Genomic DNA, 23,016 nt, shown 5'->3' on the forward strand with positions numbered 1-23,016 from the left:
ATTAGCTAAGCATAAGTAGGTTTAACTTTCTAAAATAAGGTGTGAATAAATCTTGCACAAAAACACTAGCTGAATTTAACATACTTCATGAATTTCTAATGCTATTGCAGCAGTTTATTAGATAGTAAATACTCTCATGCAATGTTAGCATATTTTACAGCAATAAAAACACTGAAATAATTATAAAAACTGGTGTTTGTGACTACTTGTTCAGATTAATACTGAGGCTTTTTTTTTTTTTAAATTGTAGTTAATATTATACATAGTCCCACAGACATGGAATATTTTACTTCTAAAATTTTTCAATTTCCTGCATATTGTAATTGTAGCATTTGGTCTTCGTTCTTGAATTCAAGTAGGGGCTTGTCCTTGGAGCAGAGGGGAGTGTATAGGTCTTCTGAGTTCAGGAGTGGCTGTCTGCAGTTCCAAGAAACTGGGTCTGGATGATGGCCACACCTCAACAGAGAGGTGAGAGCTGACTGTTTAGCCTGGATAAGAGAAAGTTTGGGGAGGGGGAGTGGGTTTATCAGTGTTTATAAATACCCAAAGGAAGGGCGTAAACAAGACTGACTCTTCCCATTGTTGCCCAATAACAAGTGAAGAGGCAATGGGCACAAATTGAAACTCAAAATTTCACCTGAACATAAGCAAACTAATTTTTACTGTGAGGGTAATTTAACGCCAAAATAGGTTGTCCAGAGATGATGTGGAGTCTTTGTCCTTGAGATATTCAAAACCTGACTGGACGCAATCATTGGTAACCTGCTCTTGCTGACTTTGTTTTTAAGGAGAGATGTTGGACTAGATGATCTTGAGAGGCTGCATCTTGTGATTCTGTGATAGCCCACAAGGTCAAAAATCTTTTAAGTGTGACATTGAAGAAAATTCACTGCAGGATTCCATGATGGACTACAGTCACTCTGCATAATGTGTGTAGACTTGATTTTTTTTCTCCCATAGAAGTATCTAGTACTTATGCTGGTTTAGGATCATGCTACTATGTCATAACACGAAGTTATTAACGTACTACTTTTTGGTCTTGTGTTTTAGATTAATGTATTTGCATATCTTTCTTCTGAATTCTCTTTATTCTGAACAAGTCTCCCACAGCAGTCTGATCATCTCAAAGCCAGGCTTCCACCTTACACAAGCAATGGAGTTCCACTGAAGTTAACAGAGCTGGTCTGGTACATAGTGGCTGAGAAGAATATAATCCCAAGTGTGTATTTGGGTCAAATGAAAAAATGTAATCACTGCTGACTGAAGGTTCAGTAAATAGAGTCCACAGTGAGCCTTAGCATGGGTCACACAGCTGCATCTCTGTATCATTCTGAAATTGTGCAAACTTGCCTCATCTTCCTTTCTTGCTGTCACCTTCTCAGATATTGGGGCCCTTCATGTGGAATACCGAATTTCTCCTTGAATCATTGGGTTCCAACAGCTACAGCAGTCATTGTGGTTCATTTATGTCCCTGTGATGGCATGACTGTTTCTTACATATGCAACTGGGAAAGATGCTACAACTTTATGGTAGAAAATATGCAGAGAATACTTCAATATATGCAGAAGGTCACTATGGACTGAGAACAGGGAACATGCAAATGCTCTTTCATTTGGAAAACACATTTATTATATTTTAAAATAATGTGTTATTTAAAATATAAAATGTCTGCCCCAATGTCTTCCTCTTCCATATTATAATTTCTTGTGTAATGCCTGATATTACATTTCAGTCCTATAATTTGACTTCAATTAAAAGGTCCCAACATTGCAGATCTATATGCAGAATCAAGACTTTAGAAGAACGAAAAGGAATTGTATACATTGCAATTTTATCTAAACTATATCAAACTGTCTATACTTTCACTCCACTCTATTCAACAGAAGAGAGTAATTAGGTACACTGCTGTTAAGGATGTGTCAGTTGACACCTGACACTGTTGAGACATCTGCTTCCAAAAGATGTATGTAATTATTTTTCAACCCAAATTCTCAACTGATACAAAGATAAGATTCTTTTAATCTGTAAGGTTACATATTCTAGTGAGAATCTGCCTTCTTTTTTTTACTTCTCTTTCTTTATATGAATTTATATAGCACATATTAGCAAACTAAAGCCTGTGAGCATATTTTAGTTAATTCATCAAAAGCAAGGAGGTTTCATTCTGCTGATTTACCTACTTGGCATTAAAACTACATATTGTTCTTCTCAGGAAGTTCCTCCTCTACAGGATACTTGTAATGGAACAACTATGGTCGTGAACACATAGATTTATGTTGCATAAGGAAGGGCAAGAACAGAGCATATTTTAAACCTGACTGCAAAAATACACAGAAGATAACCTCTGAACCCTCGCACAAAAATGAAAACACAGCCTATTACTGTTTTAAGGTATCTTTGTTATATGAGAGAATATTTAAAAATATTCCGGGAAGTAAGAAATAAACTGGGGAAAAAAATCAGCCAAATTTCAATAGATATTACAAATATAGAACGTAGGAGCAGAACAAATATGCCAGTCACCTCAGAAGACTAGGGGATAAACTGCTTTTTTGCCCCCTGCTTGAAGTCAATCATTCTCTTGAAATGAGAGCCAGTGGGAGAAGAAGATTACGCACTCTTCAGATGAAATTCAAAGATAAACAGCTATATTATCATTATTGTGATCACAATAACACAGAAAGCTGAAACCAATGAGAAGCAATTCAACCAGGAAAGCAAGGAAAAAAAAAAATCAGTTTTTCCAGCCAGTTTATTTCTACCTTTCAGAAATATAGATTCTGCATCCCCAGGTGTATACTATAATTTTCAGTAGACTCCATAAGTGATAAAAGATAGAATTAATGAACTCTGTAACAAAATTTACTATCAAGAGATACATCACCAAAGCGACAGGATAAGCAGAAAATCAATCAGCTGATTTCTGACCCTGAGAAACTATGAGCAATACTGAAGACAGGAACTACAAATTAGACCAGTTTGGTCCTTGCATCCAAAAGATAGGCACAACTATGGCTGGGGATAATAGCTCATCTGTTCTGGGCTTCACAAGAATCACCTTGACAAATGAGTTTAACGCTCTCCATTTACCCTTTTCCAACAGGAAACAAAGGAAGGGCCCACCTTCAAAATATTATGTGTTATTAACCATTAAGTACATAGATACAAATTTTAATAACATATCTATTTATTATAGTTTTGCAGATTTATAACAAATAGTCAAGCTGCAACAATAAAAAAAATCCTGAAGTTTTAACACACAGTAACTTGTCATAGATCTATATTCCACTTGTCATATTTGTGATAGCCACAGGAGCTAGTAGGTTATTAGACTACAAATAGACATCTAATAGGGCTTTTTTTTTCTTATTCTATTACAGAAAAGTGGTATTTCAACTATTAAAAAAAGCCACAAATTTCTAAGTTTTGAATAGTTGAATACCTGTAGTTAGTGAGAAAACTGTACAATTTCTAATTTGGTCCTAAGCTTTAGAAAAAAAATAGGCTATTCAGTCCAGATTAACCTTAAGATTATTGTGTACAAATTTTGCATGTCACTTCACACTTCTCCTTCCTTGACCCGAATTTCATAAAGACTGAGAAAACTATCACTTACCTGTCTTATGAAAATAGTGTTGGAATTAACACTGTACAGTGCTTTGGGAGCTTCTCATTAAGAATCCTATGAAAAGAAAGATACATATTTTAACTGTTTTACATAACTAGAAACAGAGCATGTACAAACCAGTCAATGTACCACTACACTACCTGGGAAGAGGATCACAACTGATTATGGTCCTTAGGTTTGGGTACTATTCTGCCCTCACTGTGATCTCTGTCTCTTCAATGGAGTCATTTGGCGCACTGAAGTCATGTGCCCCAGAAAGCATGCCCCCTTTGTATAGCAAAACAGATCAGAAAAAGCTACCTTAAACGATGCAAAAAAACTTGTAAAGTAAAATGTATTTTCTTTTCAGAATCCATTATCAGTTAACCAAGATTTACTAAAGTTTTTATTTCGTTGTTAGTTGCTCTGCTCATTGGTATGATTTTTGTAAAATTGCTTGCTGCCACACAAAAATTAAACTGTGCTCATTATAATTAAGGAGGAATAAGTTTCAAAAGAAACTTAGCTCATCAGAGGTCCAATCAAATATTTCTACTCAGTAACTGATTGCTAAAAGTGCAGGTTTGTTCTCTATGTAAGGAAACGTTTTGCAGCCTCCTGGATCCCTGTTCCACTGTTCTTACGCAGCTTTAGCTGCCTTCTTGACTACTTTTATTTTACTTTTAGAGACACCTAGTGGGTAGAGTCTGATTTGCTCTGGAAAACAGCAATGATTTCTTCTTTCAGTCAACTTCGGATGTTTTCAGATCTTATTTATCTCTTAAAGTACAGCACAGTAAACATTTGACTTTACAGAAGAAAAAAAAAGTATTAAAACAGAGTTGTATGTCATAGTACACATGAAAATTTTGAGATGACAAAAAATATTTTGTCCCTTTTTTCTTCATTTAAATACACAGCTGAAGAGTAAACAGATCTAGTACTTTTTAAAAAAATTACTATAGCAAATGTACATTGATTTTTTTTCTTCAGAACATTCAATTTTATTCATCTTATGCACCAAATTTGTTACTTCGGCCTCTATATCTCTTCCTAATCATAAGTGTCAAACAGATGCCATTTTTCATCATTTCATATATGTTTGTACATGTACTATCACCCCTCTGAATCTGTGATTTAGTGGAGTGCTTGCACTTAGCTGTCTTTCTTGGTGTCAATGGAATTGCTCTATATGCAGAAAAAGGTGGCAGAATAAAGCCGTTACCAAAAAATTAGGTAAGCCTCAGTAATTCTTTCATCTCCACTCTTAAACAAAAAAAATGTTTCTAACAAACAGAGTAACAGTCTTAGTTTGACTACTCTTTGATTTAGCAGAATGTTTTCTAACCCAGTCAGTCCTGATGATCACACGAGTCTACAATTAGCTACATATGCTGCAAATTCAATGTGCCTTTTCTTCATGCTTTCAAAAAATTTCCATTGCTGGTTCTCTCAAGGATTGCATTTAATCTGTATGAGCTCTGTAGCTGTGTTTTTAAAATTGTAATCCTTTCTTCAGCTCACTTTAAAATACTCACTTTCAAGAAAAGCCATGGAACATTTTCCACGTGGAAACCAAGAAATACGAGATATCTTTATTTCCTGTATCTCTGTTTAATGAACATATAGGAAGTGCTTAAATGAATATTTCTAAAAATATCTGTAATAGCTCAGCACTTGCAGCCTTTCCTTTACAAAACAAACAAACGAAAACCCCCAAACCCCACAACTTTATACCCTAAAGCCACATTAAATACATATCTACCAGAAACCCAAATATTACCTATCCTGTTTGGGTAGAAAGACAGAATAGGTAATTTCTTTCTCCTGATTTGTGAGGCCCACAAAAGAAAGAAGTGAGGAACTCCGAGACACAAATACAGCTGCCATAATTGCCTACATTATATGGTCTTACAGGAGCAAGAATACTGGAAAAGGTGTGGTCATGATGCTTATTATGAGAAATTTTACAACTGGAAAAAACTGTTATAAAAATTACCTTATCTTTTACCCTTAAAAATATAATCTAATTTTCCACACTTTTCTGCAGAAAAGCACAAAGAATAAAAACTAAACCCATTTTATGCAGATAATCTTGAAAGGCAAAAGTGTGAAGTGGGTAATTATATCAAGGAAAAAACCTTTAAAAATATTTATGAGAAGGACAAAACAAGATCGTTACTTCTACAAGCTTAAAACGTATTTAAACTGCAATTAACAACAACACATCCCGTTTTCGCATTCTGAGCAAAATGAAGCAGTTAACAGGATTGAACTTTCCTCCCTGTTTCCACTTTGCTCCCTCCAGCGTCTCAAAGGGTATATTACATTGCTTTATCATTACAGTAAATAAGCAAAAGCGTACATGTTACTCGTATTTCAAAATTAATAATATTTTTAAACTACCCTATTGTTGGAGCTTCTGGCTATAGCATCATTATTTGCTGGAAAAAAACCCAATAAAGTATAATTTGTAAATCCAGTAAGAAAGACATTAGGAGATTGAATTCTACGTTAACAAATATTGGCCTGCTGTAACTCTAGAATGTAACAAGTATAGACTTATCTCACCCTTTTATCCAGTAGCAATTAGTGAAATTGCATTTATTCTCATAAAAGCACTGATTAAATCAACAGCATTCTTAAGTCTCCAGAAGTATATCCAATGGTGAACATACCCATAGCTTATCTTTGCAAAACAATAGCTCCATTGACATGAAATGTGACATTTTTTCATCAATATTTCATCACATTATACATAAGATAATACAATAAATTCTCAGTACTTGACAACTATCCCCTAATGTAATCTAAACTAATGCTGTTTCATATTTCAGTATGTGACAGCTGTCAACAATGTTGTTAACCACTAATTGCTCTCATTCATCTCAAAAACATGCCTTGATTGCTAATTGAGGCCAGATAAATATTTGAGTTTATTGAAGTGACTTTGCTGCCCATTCATATAAAGAAGAAAATCCTTGAAAGGAGATGAAGAGAAGAAAGCTGAAGAAATTAATTATTGGATTACAATAATCACAACAGAGTGGAATTATTATATGATCTGAATGGTTAATCAATTAGTGAGCAGACATTATTTTTAATAAGAAATAGGAATGTAGAGGTACCTACACAATCCCAGGTCATAAGAAACAGGCCCAACTTTCTACATTTATAAAAGTTTTTTAAAAGTTCTTTTGCAGTGCTTTTCATTAATAGATTTCAAAGCTTTTCCTAATGGAAGTAAATCTCATTTTTATTACATTACTGATGGGGAAAATAAAACACCGACAGGGGAAATTAACCACACAATGTCTCCAAGTAGACCAGTACCCAAGTCTGGAATGGGACATGGCATTTCTGAATCTCGCACTAGCTCACCAAGCCAAAATAAATCCTCTTCAACAAAAGAATCTAAAAAATACTTCAAAAAACCTAATTTTACCCCTTCTGTTGCAAATAACTTTTGGATAAAATGAGATGACGTTGTGTGTATGTCAGAACAAAAATTAGGAAAAAAACCTAGAATTAGAATGCAAACCTTCTGCAACAGCAGAAGATAATGCCCAAAGGGTACAACTAGCAACTGATGACTGTAGCTTTGATGCAGAAACCGCACTTTTGAAAAGAAGTCTTATTACCTTCAGAAGAGATTCTTCCCACATCATTCACTGTCTACACCCTTTTCCTTTGTGTACATATTCATCTGTGAATCACCCTTGTGGAGAGCCAAGTCCAAGACAGATCTCCTTTTCCTCCAACAGAAAGAAGTGATCTCTGTCAAGCTCAAGAGTGTGACCTTTTCTGCATGCATATTCTCCCTTTCCTCACCAGTTGTCACATGTGATACTTCAACTTGTGATGCATTTAACTTGGACTATGATTCATTACAGATTTCAATTCAATAATATTCCGTAAACATAAGTTATTTGTAAAACACATGTTGAGGCAAGGTAACTCTTACAGTTTGTTTTCGTATGCAAACCCAGCTGATATCACAACAGGTAGGTTGACAAGTCTGTGTTCATTCTGTTTTTCCCATAATGCTGATTCTTGCCAAGACCCAGTGCCACAGAACAGGGACATATATACAATTATTTCATCTATGTAATGTTATCTTCCTGTATGGTGTTGTCTTTGCCACAAGATTTTCAACTTCGTGTGTATATGTATTCATACTTACACAAAAAACACTGAAGTTTTTATATTAAAAAAAAAAAAAAATCACTGAACATCATAAAAATAATTCAAGGATCAAATCTTTAACCTCATTTAATTACTTTTCATACTATTGCTATGGCCTATATGGGATTTGACAGCGGCATAACAGAGCATCCAGGGATTCTCTTTGCACAAGAAAATAGTGAGATGGCTAAACTGGGGATAGTGACAAAGAGACACAGGGAGGGCGTATTTCACAGGAAAAGAGGAGACATAAACCAGAGTTCTGTGAACCTGATCAGCATATCAACACTGTCAGAAATAATATGTAAAAGTTATGGTAATAATTCCAATAATCGCTCCAGTCACACTTAAGGCAAGTCCATTTTTTGGCATTACTCTTAAAATCCTAGATTCTGTTCTTGAAACATGCATCAAAATCTCACTTTATAATTTCTTAAAAGAAATGACAACAAGAGTTCCCAAACTTTGAACAATGTTACCTTAAAAATCTTGTGATATCTATAAATCACGTAATTTATTTTTAGAACCAAATCATTATTCTTAAAATAATAGTGGTATGTGAACACTACAATTTTCAGTAAAAGACTTTCATTGCTTATACTGTGATTTGAAATCTGTCTTATCTGAGTAGTTTTGACAGAAGTTACATCAGTTTAGCTTGAGATACAGTGGTAAATCAATTTGGCTATAATGGTAGACATTTGTATGTGGGCATTTTATACTGGCATACATCTGGTTTCTAACAGTTTGGTACAAGTTAAATTATTTTTAAGGAAAGTTAAATCATATACACAAAACTGGTGTAGGTTTGGTAAATCTGTTCAATATCACCCCTATTAAACTAGTGCAGAAGAACATACTTTGTATTAAGCCACTACTATAAAAATGCTATTTTAATGATTTACCTGTTTTAGCTCTGTTCAATCACTCTTTCCAAAATGAATTATTAGAATGCAAAGTTTACACAAACATACAAGCCACGGGAGGTTTTATTTTTAGGTAGGACCAGTGCTTTAAAAAAGTTGTATAACTTGAGATGCTACCACATCCATCCTATATTAAAACTTTTCTCATTTACCACAGATGAAAAGCTACATATTTTTAAACACAATGCTTCATATTGTAGAGACCCAGAATGAAACAAAACAACTTGGTTTTTTGGGATAGTTGTTAATATCTGGAAATCTAAGTAGTACATACGATACATATAGCTTTCATAATCAGTATTTTTAATGTGCATCTGTAAATATATTTAAATAGTATGCTATTAATATGTGTACTACTTTTATGGAATGATTTAGTTTACCAAGATAACAAATATGGTGTTGAAAGACAAAATTGAAATCACATGGTTTCATGATCGTCTCTGAGCATACAACGCAATTAAGGTCTTTGGAGTGACCTTCCCTTTGTGTCAAATTGTGCTAAAATGTATGTGACAGTTTTTCTTATGGAAACTTCCATGTATCAATGATTAAGGAGAGGCTGTCAAAATCATTTATTTATGTTCAGAGACAGAATTCACAACTCACATGAAGTGTCAAAAAGCGCAGGCAATATTCAGTTTATCCATTAGGTTACTTGGTCTCATGCAATTATTTCACTTTCTTGATAAGCATCTTTTGATTGCAAAAACTTTAACTGAGGTTCCAGTTATCACTATTGCCTTTAAATGGCCAGTGTTCGTCTTTTCTGAGAAAAAAGAATATTACAGTTTTAAAAGTAAGTTGACTTGTACCATGTCACTTTGCTTTCAATAGGACTACTATCAAAACCCCCAGAAGCAAGCTCAGAAAAGAGGTACCTTTGTAAGTTTTCACCTAAGATACCATGTTTCGATATTCTTCACTTAGCCTGATGCAACCTGACAAAACATCACCCTTTCCATAAAGTTCTGTTTTCAGGGTTTATAACTTGCCTACATAAAATCATTCGTAAGGTGAAATGGTTTAAGAAGTCTCATCTTTAAAAGTTTTTATTATATTGCATTAATAAACTTCTGAAATTTGAACTACAGAACTGCTAAAACAAACACAGGAGTATGTGAGAAATGCGTTTCAAAATGTTAGAAACTTTACATGGTTTTCATTGCATTCACTTACCTCTAAAATGTAGCCCACAGATGTAGAGTATAATTACATTAACACATTTTCAGATATTACTATTTATCTGAAGGCAGATGCCTCAGGAAAATGGTGTAAATGTGAACTCAGTAACACTAAAATAAAAACATTGCATACTTCAGCTACGATACTTATAATATTACAATAGAAGAGCGATGAGCATTAAAAATACACTTAAATCTCTTAACATCCTGTGCATTTTAATGTCATTTCAAAAAAATATCAGACAAACAAATTCAGGAAATCATGATTTTAGAATAAAGAATTTTTTTATAACAATGAGTCTCATAATTTTGCTGGCAGCTATATACGTGGTTCTCAGTATTTCAGCAGTTAAGATGAACTCATGCGTACACTGTACAACCAGGTCAGTTTGGTTCCTTACAAGAATCTTCTGGAGACCATAGCTTCTCTGTGGATGACCTTCGAAGAAAGAACAGACTACTGAACAGATTTTTTTTTTTTTACTGTATTCACTCGCTATAGTTTGTTTACTGTTTTGCAAACAGAAATACTTGAAGCTAACAAACTCACGTTCTCAGTACCGCGTGCCCCTCTCGCCATGGGCCACCCAGTTCAGCAGCTTGCTGCCCTCCAGTACCGACCCCCACAGCTGCTGCTGATTCCCCTGACGCCTGAGGAAACCCAGCTCCACCCTCGGAGCACCTGGCCGGGGGCTTGCAAACGCTGGCCGGGGGCTTGCAAACGCTGGCCGGCATCCGGCCCGCGACTCCTAAGGAGAACCAGAACCACCACCTGCAGTTACACCTCCACCCGACTCCCGCAGGCAGAAATGTTCTTTTCACCGCCTTTGACGCAGAGTGGGCACTTGAAAAGTTTCCTGTGCCCTATCCCCGAGCAGGGGGTGGTCTCTGAGGGGCAGGCTGGGCCCTCGGCTGTCGGCCCCACCCGGGCGCGTAGAGCCGCAGGGCGAGCGCAGAGATGCGGGCGGGCGCGTAGGGCAGCTGCAGCCCGCATTCGGCCTCGCGTACTTTTCCTCTGGTCCCTGTTTCCCCAGCTACCGCACGCAGCCTTTCTCTCGGCGGGCGCTGACAGGGCTGCGGGAGGCGCTGAGGAGCGCGGGCTGGTGCCGGCCCGCGCCGCCCTTGCTCCGGCCGCCGCGGGAGGCCAAGGCCGGGGCGGGCGCAGGGCTGGGTGTAGCCGCTCCCGAGTGGGATAAAACCCGTCCCAGCTCCCTCCCTTTCCCCTCCGCGCTCTGGCTGCTGCCGGCCGGTCCTCTCCCGCTTGCGGTGCCTGGGAGCCGCTGAAGGTAAGGGGCTGTGCCGCGGCCTCGCCTGCTCGGCTCGGCTCCAGGCACGGCTCCTCTCAACCCCCTTCCCCCCCGGTCCTTCTCCCCGCAGGCTGCCGGCCCGGTGCTGGCCTCCGCGTCCCGCCAGCGGGGCCGGGGGCGGCTCTGCGGCCGCAGGGCGCCGCTCCTCGGGTGCCGCTGGGGAGCGGCTGAGGGGGGCTGGCGTTTGCCCCGGCCGAGCGCTGCGGTCACCTTGGGTACTGCAGAGCTCTTCTGGTCGGCGCGAGGCCTGTTTGGCTTGTTCTTTCTTACTTTGCGCAAATTTCATCTAAGTTTCTTCGAGTTCTGTTTGCGCCCCTATACGTTTAGCATCAGCTACGTAACTTCTTTCTATTTCAACTTTGATATCTGATGTTAGATGTCTGAGACTTCTGATTACAAGGTAATAATGCCGGGATATATATAGTATCTATTATATATATTCCATCAGTTGTTTTAGAATATACTTAGTGGACTTCTAGGAGAAAAGCAGTGATGTGAGGACACCTTGGTTGAAAATATTAGCTCGTTGAAATGGGAAGATGCTTTTGTGTCGTTTTAGTGATGCCTCATTGAGTAAATGAAAAACCTTAGAGTAGAAATAAATTTATTTGTTTTACAGCAGTTCCAATTTCTCTTGAAAATAGTTCTGGTTAGAGATTTTTGAGACTCGCTTAATTACAGAATTAATCAGGATGGTTCTCTTGGAGCCGTGAGAGTGTTGCTGTTGTGATTACTTTTCTAGTTACTGCTAGGAACAGTAGCAGTGTTTTCTTAATATATAATGAAATTTTAGCATAACAGTAATGGCCACCAGTACAGAACTGTGATCTCTTGGGAATACTCCTTGCAAAACAGCTGTTGTGGTGAGCCAGTTCTGCTCAAAAGGTTTGTGTCAGTTGGTGGGATTGATTACATGACAAGGGCAGGTTGTTCTCATTAAAAGTTTTTCAGTGTTAAAATGAGAAGTTCCATGTAAGAGAAACTGCAGTCCACACATTGCAATGCATTGAATCAGTTTTGGACTTTGATTCTGCTTTATAATAAACAGTGTCTTTTTACTAAAGTAGATTTGACTGTGTATATATAATAAATCGTTCAGGGTTGTTTACAGTAAACAGTTGCATGCCCTGTAGCGAAGAACACTGCATAGAGGCCTGTTTGGTAATTAAGAGTATCCAAAGAGCAAAATGGAAAAATAAGGAGTTCTTGTTATCAGAGTTTGGAAGTCCTTACTATGATGCACTTGATTGCACCCCTCTTTAGCGATTATTACATCGCTATCCAAAAACTGAAGGCTGATGAAATGTTTTAGATGTTTTATTTCCAGCATCTGGTTTTGTTTGTTATTTAAACATTCCAGAGTACAGTGTAGCTGAACCAAAAACATCACCTCTCTAATCGACAGGGGCTTTTAATCTCAAATGAGTTCAAGGTCACTTAAGGAAGACAAAATGAGTGACTTAAAGCTTTGACGCATATTCACTGCCTCTCAGTTTGAGGTTTTTCTAAATTATTTAGGTTTCATGTACCTTGACCTTACCAGATTTGATATCGTTTGTGTTAAAGCAGTGCACATAAGAATTAATTCTGTAGGCTTAATCATGACTTATTCATTAAAGAATCTGTGATACTTCATAAAAATGAAAGTCGATCAAAGCTCTTGTAGATTACATGTGTCTTTTGCTTGCATCTATGGGAAGTCTTGACACAGATTTAAAGTTTATTAGTCTCTACACTTTCCAAGTTATGTAGGCCATAAACTTGGAGTTGACACCACCTTAGTAGACCTTTTGATTGCTGGGGGATTATGTTGGGATCATTGACTCTTTAAAGAACGTAAATGTGCCTCTGCTCAGAAGACAATTATAATTCAGAAAATGTAAGGAGCTATACTAGCATAAGGAAGCAGTATTTTCTGACATGGAAGACTATTACTTTCGATAAAGCTAGGCATGACTTGGTGTATATAAAACCAAGGTTAAAACCTGACTTTAAGTCAGTGAGATGCAATTTTGTAGTAATCAAAGCTTACATTCTGCAGAAACTGATGGCCCTCCTCTGTCATGTGTGCTTTCCTGTAAGAATTGATGAGTGAATGTCTGAAGATCTGATTAAAAGCTGTGCTTCAGCAAAGCATTTCACAATTTGAATATGAGTAACTCCACTGAAGGTGACTTCGGTGATACTGTTTGTATGCTCAAGGCTTTGGAGGTGGCAGATAATTCACATGTATGTAGTTCTGTATAGTGCTGAAGCAACACTTCATTTCCTGTAGAAAACTATTCCTGTAGTTGTTAGGACATTCAGACACTGTTTCAGACAGTAAAAACAAATCCATGTTTGTTTTTTTTTCTTTAAAGACATCCTTTATGGCTTCAAATATGCATGTATAGTGTATTTCTTTTTCCAGTAAACTTTGTTATGTTGTCATGGTTTAGCCCCAGCTGGCAACTAAGTACCACACAGCTGCTTGCTCACTCCTTTCCCGTGTCACCGGTGGGATGGGGGAGGAGAAGAGGAGAATCAAAAAAAAAAAAAAAAAAAAAAAAAGGTAAAACTCATGGGCCGGGATAAAGACAGTTTAACAGGACAGTGAAGGAACAGAAAATAATAATAGTAAGGAATACACAAGTGATGCACAATGCGATTGCTCACCATCTGGTGGCCAATGCCCAGCCTGTCCCTGACCAGTGATCCTTGCCCCCTGCCACCCCTCCCCAGTTTAAATACTGAGCATAACATCGCATGGTATGGAATATCCCTTTGGTCCGTTTGGGTCGGCTGTCCTGGCTGTGCAGCCTCCTGGCTTCTTGTGCACCTCCTCACCTGGTGGAGTACAGGAAGCTGAAAAGTCCATGACTTAGTATAAGCATTACCTAGCAACAACTAAAACATCAGTATGTTACCAATGTTGTTCTCATACAAAGTCCAAAACAGAGTTCTATACTAGCTGCTGGGAAGAAAATTAACTCTGTCCCGGCTGGAACCAGGACATGTATATACAGGATCCTTGATATATGTGATTTAAAACCAAGTTAGCTAGCTCACATGCATTAATTGTTGTCTAACATGTTTAAACAGCTATTATAACGTTGGTTGTTGTTGAAGCCTTTAATGACAGTGAAAGAAAGTGGGAATTTATATTTTTGCATGCATTTTTAAGTTTTCTGCTTGGTAAAAGAATATCTCATGATACTTTTCTAGCAAGCTTAAAATAATGTAACAGTTTACAGAGTAAAACAGTAACTTCAAGGAAGTAAAGATTATTCTGCTGTACCTCATGACAGTCTGTAAAGCACAAGTGTTCTGACTTGTTGATGTTTTCACTGCCACATTTTTCAGCTTAGGTGCAACATAAACTATTTTAATTAATATTGTGTCACCAAAAGGTTTTGAGATGGACAATTGAATTCTGCTAAGATAGAGTCTTTTGATGAAAACATAACTTTATTGATTGTAGAAGAAGAAAATCATTCTTAAAATGAAATCCAGAGAAAAATCATATCCCTTGGAGAAAATTTCTGAGTGGCAGGCTGAGATTAACATCATAAAATTGAATTTGTGCTGCAAACCTTTGATGTAATCAGCAGCTCGGAGATGGTGTTGCCCTTACTGTGCTCCTTCTGATTGTGGTGAATTATTGTGTGGAATGAAATAAGTGTTTCTTGTGTCACTCGTTCAAGAAATACAAACAAGGTATTACTAGGTGGTTCTTGCTAGTTAAAATGGCTTGTATTGATTCCTGGTCCCAGTCTCTTGCGCCATTGGACTGCACAAGCAGTACATTCACACCCTGGGGGAGATCTGGGTGTCACTCAACAGTGACTCCTCCGGCCAACTAGAGTGTAGCCCTGGCAGGTCTTGAGGGAAGTCCCATTACATCTTGAGCTGGAAGTGCAGTGGCAGACAGGGTCTCCAGGATGGAGCTGGGAAAAGCCAAGTAGAGGAAAAGGTGTGGTTTACTCAGGGTTCTGGCAGAATATATTAAAACATGACACCAAGCTGAGTGGTACGGTCGAGACACCAGAAGGACGGGATGCCATCCAGAGGGACCCGGACAAGCTGGAGAGGTGGGCCTGTGTGAACCTCATGAGGTTCAACATGGCCAAGTGCAAGGTCCTACACCTGGGTCGGGGTAATCCCCGCTATCAATACAGGCTGGGGGATGAAAGGATCGAGAGCAGCTCTGCTGAGAGGGACTTGGGGGTACTGATAGACGAAAGGCTGGACATGAGCCGGCAATGTGCGCTGGCAGCCCAGAGGGCCAACCGTGTCCTGGGCTGCATCAGGAGAAGCGTGGCCAGCAGGTCGAGAGAGGTGATTCTGCCCCTCTACTCTGCTCTGGTGAGACCTCACCTGGAGTACTGCGTTCAGCTCTGGAGCCCTCAGCACAAGAAGGACATGGAACTGTTGCAGCGGGTCCAAAGGAGGGCTACAAAAATGATCCGAGGGCTGGAGCACCTCTCCTGTGAGGACAGGCTGAGAGAGTTGGGCTTGTTCAGCCTGGAGAAGAGAAGGCTGCGGGGAGACCTGATTGCAGCCTTTCAGTACTTAAAGGGAGCCTATAGGAAAGATGGGGACAATCTTTTTAGTAGAGACAACAGTGATAGGACGAGGGGTAATGGTTTTAAACTAAAACAGGGTAGGTTTAGGCTGGATATAAGGAAGAAATTCTTCACAATGAAGGTTGTGAAACACTGGAACGTGTTGCCCAGAGAGGTAGTGGAGGCCCCATCCCTGGAAACACTCAAGACCAGGTTGGACAGGGCTCTGAGCAACCTGATCTAGTTAGTGGTGTCCCTGCTCGCTGTGGGGGGGTTGGACTAGATGACCTCTAGGGGTCCCTTCCAACCCAAAACTTTCTATGATTCTATGAGGAAGTGAGACATAGAATAGAAATGTTGGTTACTGGAATATTTTACTTGTTGCCTGCTATCTGATTAGATATATTCACTAAAATATTTAAAATACAGAAATATTTTTGCTGCTGTACCCACAGAGAGCAGACTCTGCATCTTAAAGGAGCATCTTGTATGATGTGCTAAATAAGAACTAGTTTTTAATTATATTTTTAAAGATTTCTTGATAAATCTTTCACTGTTTTACTTTTTACTATTAATTACTTCAGTTGTCTTTTTGTTGCCCTTATCTTGCTGTCTGTAATGTCACTTATTTGGTTGTTATTCTCTTTTCACTTACCCAGCCTCATATATCTTCTTTTTCCTTTTCCTACATTACACACCCTGCCTTCTCCCCTGTAGCCTCTGCATCTCCATTCTATTTCCATTTCTCTGTTAAACATCTTTCTCAGCATTGTATTTCGCTTTCCTAATTTATGCCATTGCTTTCACCTATACAAATGTGCATTTACCCTGCTGCTTCACAAATTGCAAAGTATTGTTGACCTGTGTTTTCAGATTCATTCACACAATAGGCTTCTGAATAGCAACTTATATAAATAGCAAATCTGTGAGCAGCATAATGAGCATCAATGTCTGCAGGCTTACAAAGACAGCACTATGGCATTTCTGTATCTTTAGATTTTGTCCTTCAGATACTTTTACCAATGATATTGTAAATGCAATATATTTTATTATTTATGCCTCTTAGGTGGACTTGCTATGTATTGTGGACAGTGGGTGAATGTAATTTTTTAGTTCGGTAGAGGTTTTATCTTTGCTGATTACCAGAGATAATATACAACATCCTTAAGGAGAGTGCAACGTGTACATCATAAAGTAAATTGAGAAAGTTGTGAAAGCAATGTAGAATAGACCAGTAGACTACAAGTCAAAGCTCTTTTTAATGAAAATAATGAGATTTTTACTAACAGTACAAAAAATATTGATAGAACTTTTGTTTTCGTATATAGAGAGTAAGAAATAATGTCAGATAAAACCAAAGAATAGACAGAAATAGGAGGATGAGATAGGTTAGGAACACACAAACCTTAAGAATTTGTCATGAAAACCCACCAAGCTCTGCCTAAAATTTACTTCATAACGCTTTACTACAATGATGAATCTAAAGAGGAGTGTGTGGGGAACGTACATTATTTTATTTGGCCATCAAGAATATTGAAGCCCGGGCAAATAGAATTTTGCTGGACTGAGATGTATGCCGCTCTTACAAAATTGTCAATAATTGTTTAAAATTGTTTTGGCCCATCTATCCTGTTTTGTTGTTGTTTTTTGTCAACTATTTGAGTTTGTAGTCAAATACAAACAGTTAAATGATGCTAATCTCTGAATATTTTCAGGGGTGTAAGCCAATTTGTGCATCTTTTTGTGCCCATGCTGATTGCCACTCATTTAACTGGTCTTTGAAACAACTGATCTTGTATTTATAGTTTAGGATGCACAGGAAACATGAAATAAGTATGAACATAAATTCAGAAAAGTTTATTTGGCAGGTTGACTGTTACCTGTAGGGTGATCTTGTATTGTGCAAAGCTTTTTCTGCTTCTATAAATAAGCTATAAATTCCTGTTTGGTAGCTTTTGTTATGGGCTGTGGATATAAGGAGGAGTTTTCTGTGACAGCCAGTGCTTTGTTATGTGAACTGCTGGAGATTAGGTCTCTGGGAAGTTCAGTTCTTAGTTTTAAGGACTTTGGTGTATGTGAGAACTGGCGAAATCTGAATTAATTTAAAAATCAGGATACGTATTTTCTTTGTCAAGAAATGTGATTCTTCTAATTGTGGTTAATAGTTTAATGTTGTTCAGGAAGTTTCGTACTGGAAAGCTTACTTTACGCTTTTGAGCGAACTCTGCATGTACGCGCAAGGACCAACAGGGAATGTGAGTTGCAAAATTCAGTGGGGGCAAAACAAACCCAGAATTTTCATTTCAAATCTCTGTGAGCACATGTGCATGCATGCTCCGAAGACCTAAGCAACTCTTGCATTCTAACCTGTATGTTTCCAAACCACCTACCTTAGGATTATAATTTTTATCTTGAGAAAATGCAGTACAGAGATGTGTGCTCGAGGTTAAGCAGTAATTATGTGGCAGTGATTGGAAGGTCTGAGATGATCCTGATAGAGAAGCTAACAAATTTTTTTAAGGTCGGTAGAGGAGGCAGTTAAGATATGCTTACTGTATTGGAATTAGGGCTCTGGGGAATGCATATGTTGAGCTATGATGGCACTGTTTCTTTATGGTATAACCTGACCTTTTTCATTCTGCTTGGTTCATGACCAGTCCCAGTCAAAAAAGCTGAGTGATGAGGAAAAGCCCTTGCATTAATATGTACTTAGAAAGGCATTCAAGGTCAGACCTCCTGCTCTCTGGACCATTAAAGCTTTTGACTAGACTTTTAAAAATCTTACGGCTTCTGCAGAATAAAAGGTGGTGTACTCAGCTTTCCAGATGAAACTTGAATACTGTACAAATGGTCCAGAGTTGCTAAAGTAGTACAGCCAAAGTCCTTGAGGCTGTGCAAACTGGGATAATTTTCCAAGTTAACAGAGGTTTGTGGTATGGTTTCCGTGTGAAGAGTGTTCAATAGAACTAAAGAGAGAATGGTGGAGATGTGACAAGTTAGTGGTGGGATGAAATGGTATGTTTTTAACTAAGAACAGAGAATTTTTTACAGTCAAGAGGGAGTTCTTTTTGACAGTTTCATCATATGGGCAGGACAAACAAAGAAATTTATTAGGTTGTAATAGGGGAGAAATGGGGAGTAGGATTGAGGAACTTGATGTGAAGTTGAATTATGGGTTAATGCTGTGAATCAGACGTGCTCGAGTGGGCAGAGCTGGAGGAATTTGACATGCGCTGATAAGCTACATGCAGCTAAGATATGCCTTGGGCAATATTTGACTTTGTGGAAGCAAATTTTACCTTTTAAAGGAACAGTCTGATAAATATCTGTCGATTTTATTAAAAAAGTTTGCTCAAGGTACCATCAGCATCATGAAATAGCTTTGATAAAACTAAATATTGTCAGACAAAATGTGAGCATGTACATGTGAGTATGCAGTATTTCTAGGGAAGTCATGGTATTCTTAGAAGCAAAGCTTTCATGCATAATGCTTATTTTGTACATCAAAATATCTTAATCCAAAAGAAAAGTTACCCAAGAGGCAAGAGGGGGGGAAAAAAGGTAAGGACTGTTATATTAACATGGAAGTTCAGATACCTTCTGTTTGCTGTTTCTCTTATGCTTCAGTCATAAATGAAGGAAAAAGTACAAAATGTTCTTGTAATATTTCAGTCTAAATTAATTCTCTTAGATAACCAATGTTTTATCCAGTCTAAATTAATTCTCTTAGATAACCAATGTTTTATCCATACTAGTAGCTGTTTATTAATTCATGACACTCATGGAGATCTAGAACAACTGTGTGCAAATAGATCATCTATACATTAGCAAATTCTATCAATTTGTTTTGGTTTTAACTTCTGTTGATTGTCTTTCTGAGTTCTCTGTTACTCATCACTTGCTCAGCAGTAGGTCTGCTGCTAAGAATATTGATCTTGATTCTGTGCTTTTTACAAGAAAATGTAATTTATGACTTCATATTCAATGCAGTACAAACCTGAATTCTGCTGCCATATGGTGTTTTACACTAATTGAACACTCCCATGGCACAAGTGTAACAGGATATGCAAGAAAATGCATTTAAAGACCCAGGATTTGGATTATCAAACTGTTAACTTGGCAGACACAATTTTATAAACCCTATAAAAATGGTGAGTTTTCTTTCTTTAGCTGATACCTAAAAACATAAAAGTTTGTCTAGAACAACTTTCATTTTAGGACATAAACTGGAGGAGAAAAGGACTTCAGTGTTCACCAGTAGGCATAATACTTCACACGACTAGAGATTTAAAAAGTAAGTTTTAGAAAAGTCAAATTCTAAAGATGAGATCAATAACATCTCTCAATATTTTGCAATATGCTCACAAAGAACTTTAAAATGAAATTAAATGTGATTTAGCCGAATAAGATCTTCACGTCAATTTATTTGCTCTCAGATCCTTCTTCCTCTGCCTTTGACATTCTGGCTGAGGTTGTATGGCAGGACCTGGATAGTCTGCCATACAAGTACTTTCAGCCCTTTTTCTCAGTAGCTGAGCCCTTCATCTCATGTTCTTGTCAGGAGGCAAGACCAGTCTGTGTCACTTAAGGCTTTGATTAGTGCTAACAAAGATATCTTGTGTCTTGTCCCTGCTTTCTGCTGCTACTGTGCTGGATTTAGCAGTGGTTTGTATCAGTTTCTTTAAACATAGCTTAAAAGGTGGCTTCTGTGTTCTGTTTCTGTGCTGTGGTCTTCTCTGAATTATCAGAGGAACTCCTCTTCATGCCACTTTGCATCATTCCTATATTATTTCATTTGGCTGACTGTTATCTGCTGCCATGCATTTTGTTCTACCCAATTCCTGTCTCTTCTCACAAGATTTCAGCTTTACTGTGGTGTCTTTTGGCTGACCTCTCACAACTGCACTGTTCTAGCACCTTGTTACTGGCACCTGTTTCACTTTAAATACCTTTGCTAAGGACTTGCTAAGGGCTCTGTTGTCTCTGTTTTCTCCAGGACAAATAAGAGTGCACCTTTTCCGAAAGACGAATTTTGCTTAGTGGCTGCAAAGCAGCTGCTCTGAAATATCTCTTCAATGGTATTATTGCTGTTTGGAGAAGTGGGTGATGTACAGTATTTTGAAAAGGATAGTTAAAATATTTGTTTATTTAAGTGACCCTAGACAAGGGTGCATCTGAAGAGCTTAAAATCTGTTTCTTCATGTTCACTCGTACTTGGGGATAACGTGTTGACATATTCAGACATTCTTGATGTTGCTCAATATTTGTCAGCTGTCTGTCAATCACCTGCGTGCTGGTGGTAGTCAAAACTGCCCTCAGTAAAGTTTAAGAGAATTTTGGTTTTCAGAGGAGTCACTTCAGTGCTGCAAGTCAAGTTCATACCCTTCTCCATCCCTGACAACAGTCAGAAGCAGGTGATGTCAACCTTCTGGCACATTGTCCAGAAAGCTGGAAGGGAGGTAAACAGAGATGCTTCAGAAACTTCTATACAGGCTTTCTGGAAAAATGGAGAGAAAACCCATTGTAAGATACAGGGAAGGATGGCTGGAGGCTATTGTATACTCAAGTTAATAATTTGGAGGTTTTGATACAGCTGACATGTATATGGGAATTGTTTGCATTTGGGCTAAGGTAGACACTGGCAGCTTAGTGTAGGGTTCTTTGATGTAAAGACACAGATGCTAAAGGTATTGCTTGTCTGTGTCTGGTTTTAGTGATAAACCCACAAAAGTTGATGTAGAGGAGACATTCTTGTTGGGCCTGTTACTAGGTCCCCTGAAAAGTCTTAGCAACAAGACATACATGATTTTTTTTTTTTTAGGTGAGTTGACTGTTACAATGGCAAATTTTTTATAGTCAGATACGTACTGGTTTTTTATTTGGAATATTCTAGAAATATGTTAGACACTTATGAAGATGGGAATTTGAACAGCAAACAATGTGAGAGAAGGCTTGTGAGGTGACTGAGCAGTTTTTTCAAAGCTTTTGTTTGAAGTAAAACAAGTACATTATCCAGCTAGCAAGCAGAGGTGGTTTTGAAAAGAACAGGCATCAAATTTAAAAACAAGAGAAGCAGAACTCTTTTAATAAGGAGAATTTTAGGATATTTTAAAAGTACTGGTGGTTGAACAGACATTGGAATAGTTTCCTGGAACTGCGGTTCACAAGAATCTGTATTGAATTAACTAATGACCAGTAGTCATTTTGGACAATCCCATTATATCAATTTTTTTGCATTAGTGACTGAAATCTATTATACGATAAGTTTTTGGACAAGGGACTCATGATTGGAGTCTGTTCATTCTCCCTGTTTCCCAGCTTGCAACCCTGCTTCCACCTTTCTTTTGAGTCTTATCTCTAGGAGATGTCACTGAATGCTTGTGGCTGTAGTGCTTTGCTGTTCTGGACCTCGTCTGTCTCTTCATTCCTGACCCGTCACTTGTCTATTCTCTCCTTTCAGCCCTATTGCCTCTTTCTTTTGCCTCATCCAGAGAGGACCCGCAGACTCTTTATTGACACCCCGCTCCCATGCCATCTCCGTGCTCCAGCAGTTGGCTGCTGAGAATGAGCAGCACTGCTGGTTGGAGGGAACAGGGGAGGCATCGTATGCTCCACCAACCAAAATTAGGAAGAAGACTTAGTGACATGGGCCTATTGGAGCTCAGCCAGGTTGTGTGGGGCAGCATGACTCCTGTTCCTGATACTTCAGCATTGTGATTGTACTGGTTCCTGGTAACTCTGGTCCTATTTGATACTTCCTAGAGTTAAAATAATGGCACTTCACTGTCCTGCTGTATATTTAAGCTATTAGTGGATAGCAATCTTAATGAAAGTGTTAGTGTGATGTTGCAAACAGCTAGAAAATGTTTCAGTGCCTCATCAAATTTTTTGCAGTAGTATTTTGTAGCTCCACTTTTCAGATGTTAATTAAATGGCCTTTTTTTAGTTGTTTTTTCTTACATTTTGTGTTTCTCAGAATCATCATAACTTGTTTCTGTTTTCAGGTGCTGACTATGAAAGTGTCACTACAAGCTGTGGCAGTGTGGGGGGAAATAGCTCCCTCTCACAGCATCACTGCTATTATGATTACAGATGACCAGCAGACTATAGTTACGGGAAGTCAGGAAGGACAAATATGTCTCTGGGATCTTTCATCAGAATTAAAGGTTTGTGTCCACTGTGCTACAGTCTGCCAAATAGATTGGAATTTTATCCTTTATTATGAACGATGGGATTATCCAGACTTGCACTTACTTAGATTAAGT

The 23,016-nt window shown here is 38.1% G+C and overlaps 2 protein-coding genes across 2 annotated transcripts in view; one reads left to right on the forward strand and one right to left on the reverse strand.

Annotated features, from left to right (window-relative positions):
• LOC142362534 (protein unc-13 homolog A-like) overlaps positions 1-10,635 on the reverse strand; it is a 48,470-nt gene extending 37,835 nt beyond the window's left edge. The window contains exon 1 of the mRNA XM_075431299.1: positions 10,518-10,635. Within this exon, the coding sequence (XP_075287414.1) occupies positions 10,518-10,635 (118 nt within the window). The remainder of the gene's footprint in view (positions 1-10,517) is intronic.
• Positions 10,636-22,764: 12,129 nt separating this feature from the next.
• Positions 22,765-23,016, forward strand: part of WDR72 (WD repeat domain 72) — a 118,057-nt gene continuing 117,805 nt past the window's right edge. Inside the window, exon 1 of the mRNA XM_009940224.2 lies at positions 22,765-22,917. Within this exon, the coding sequence (XP_009938526.2) occupies positions 22,765-22,917 (153 nt within the window). The remainder of the gene's footprint in view (positions 22,918-23,016) is intronic.

This window comes from Opisthocomus hoazin, chromosome 10, assembly GCF_030867145.1.
Source record: "Opisthocomus hoazin isolate bOpiHoa1 chromosome 10, bOpiHoa1.hap1, whole genome shotgun sequence".
Taxonomy (NCBI): domain Eukaryota; kingdom Metazoa; phylum Chordata; class Aves; order Opisthocomiformes; family Opisthocomidae; genus Opisthocomus; species Opisthocomus hoazin.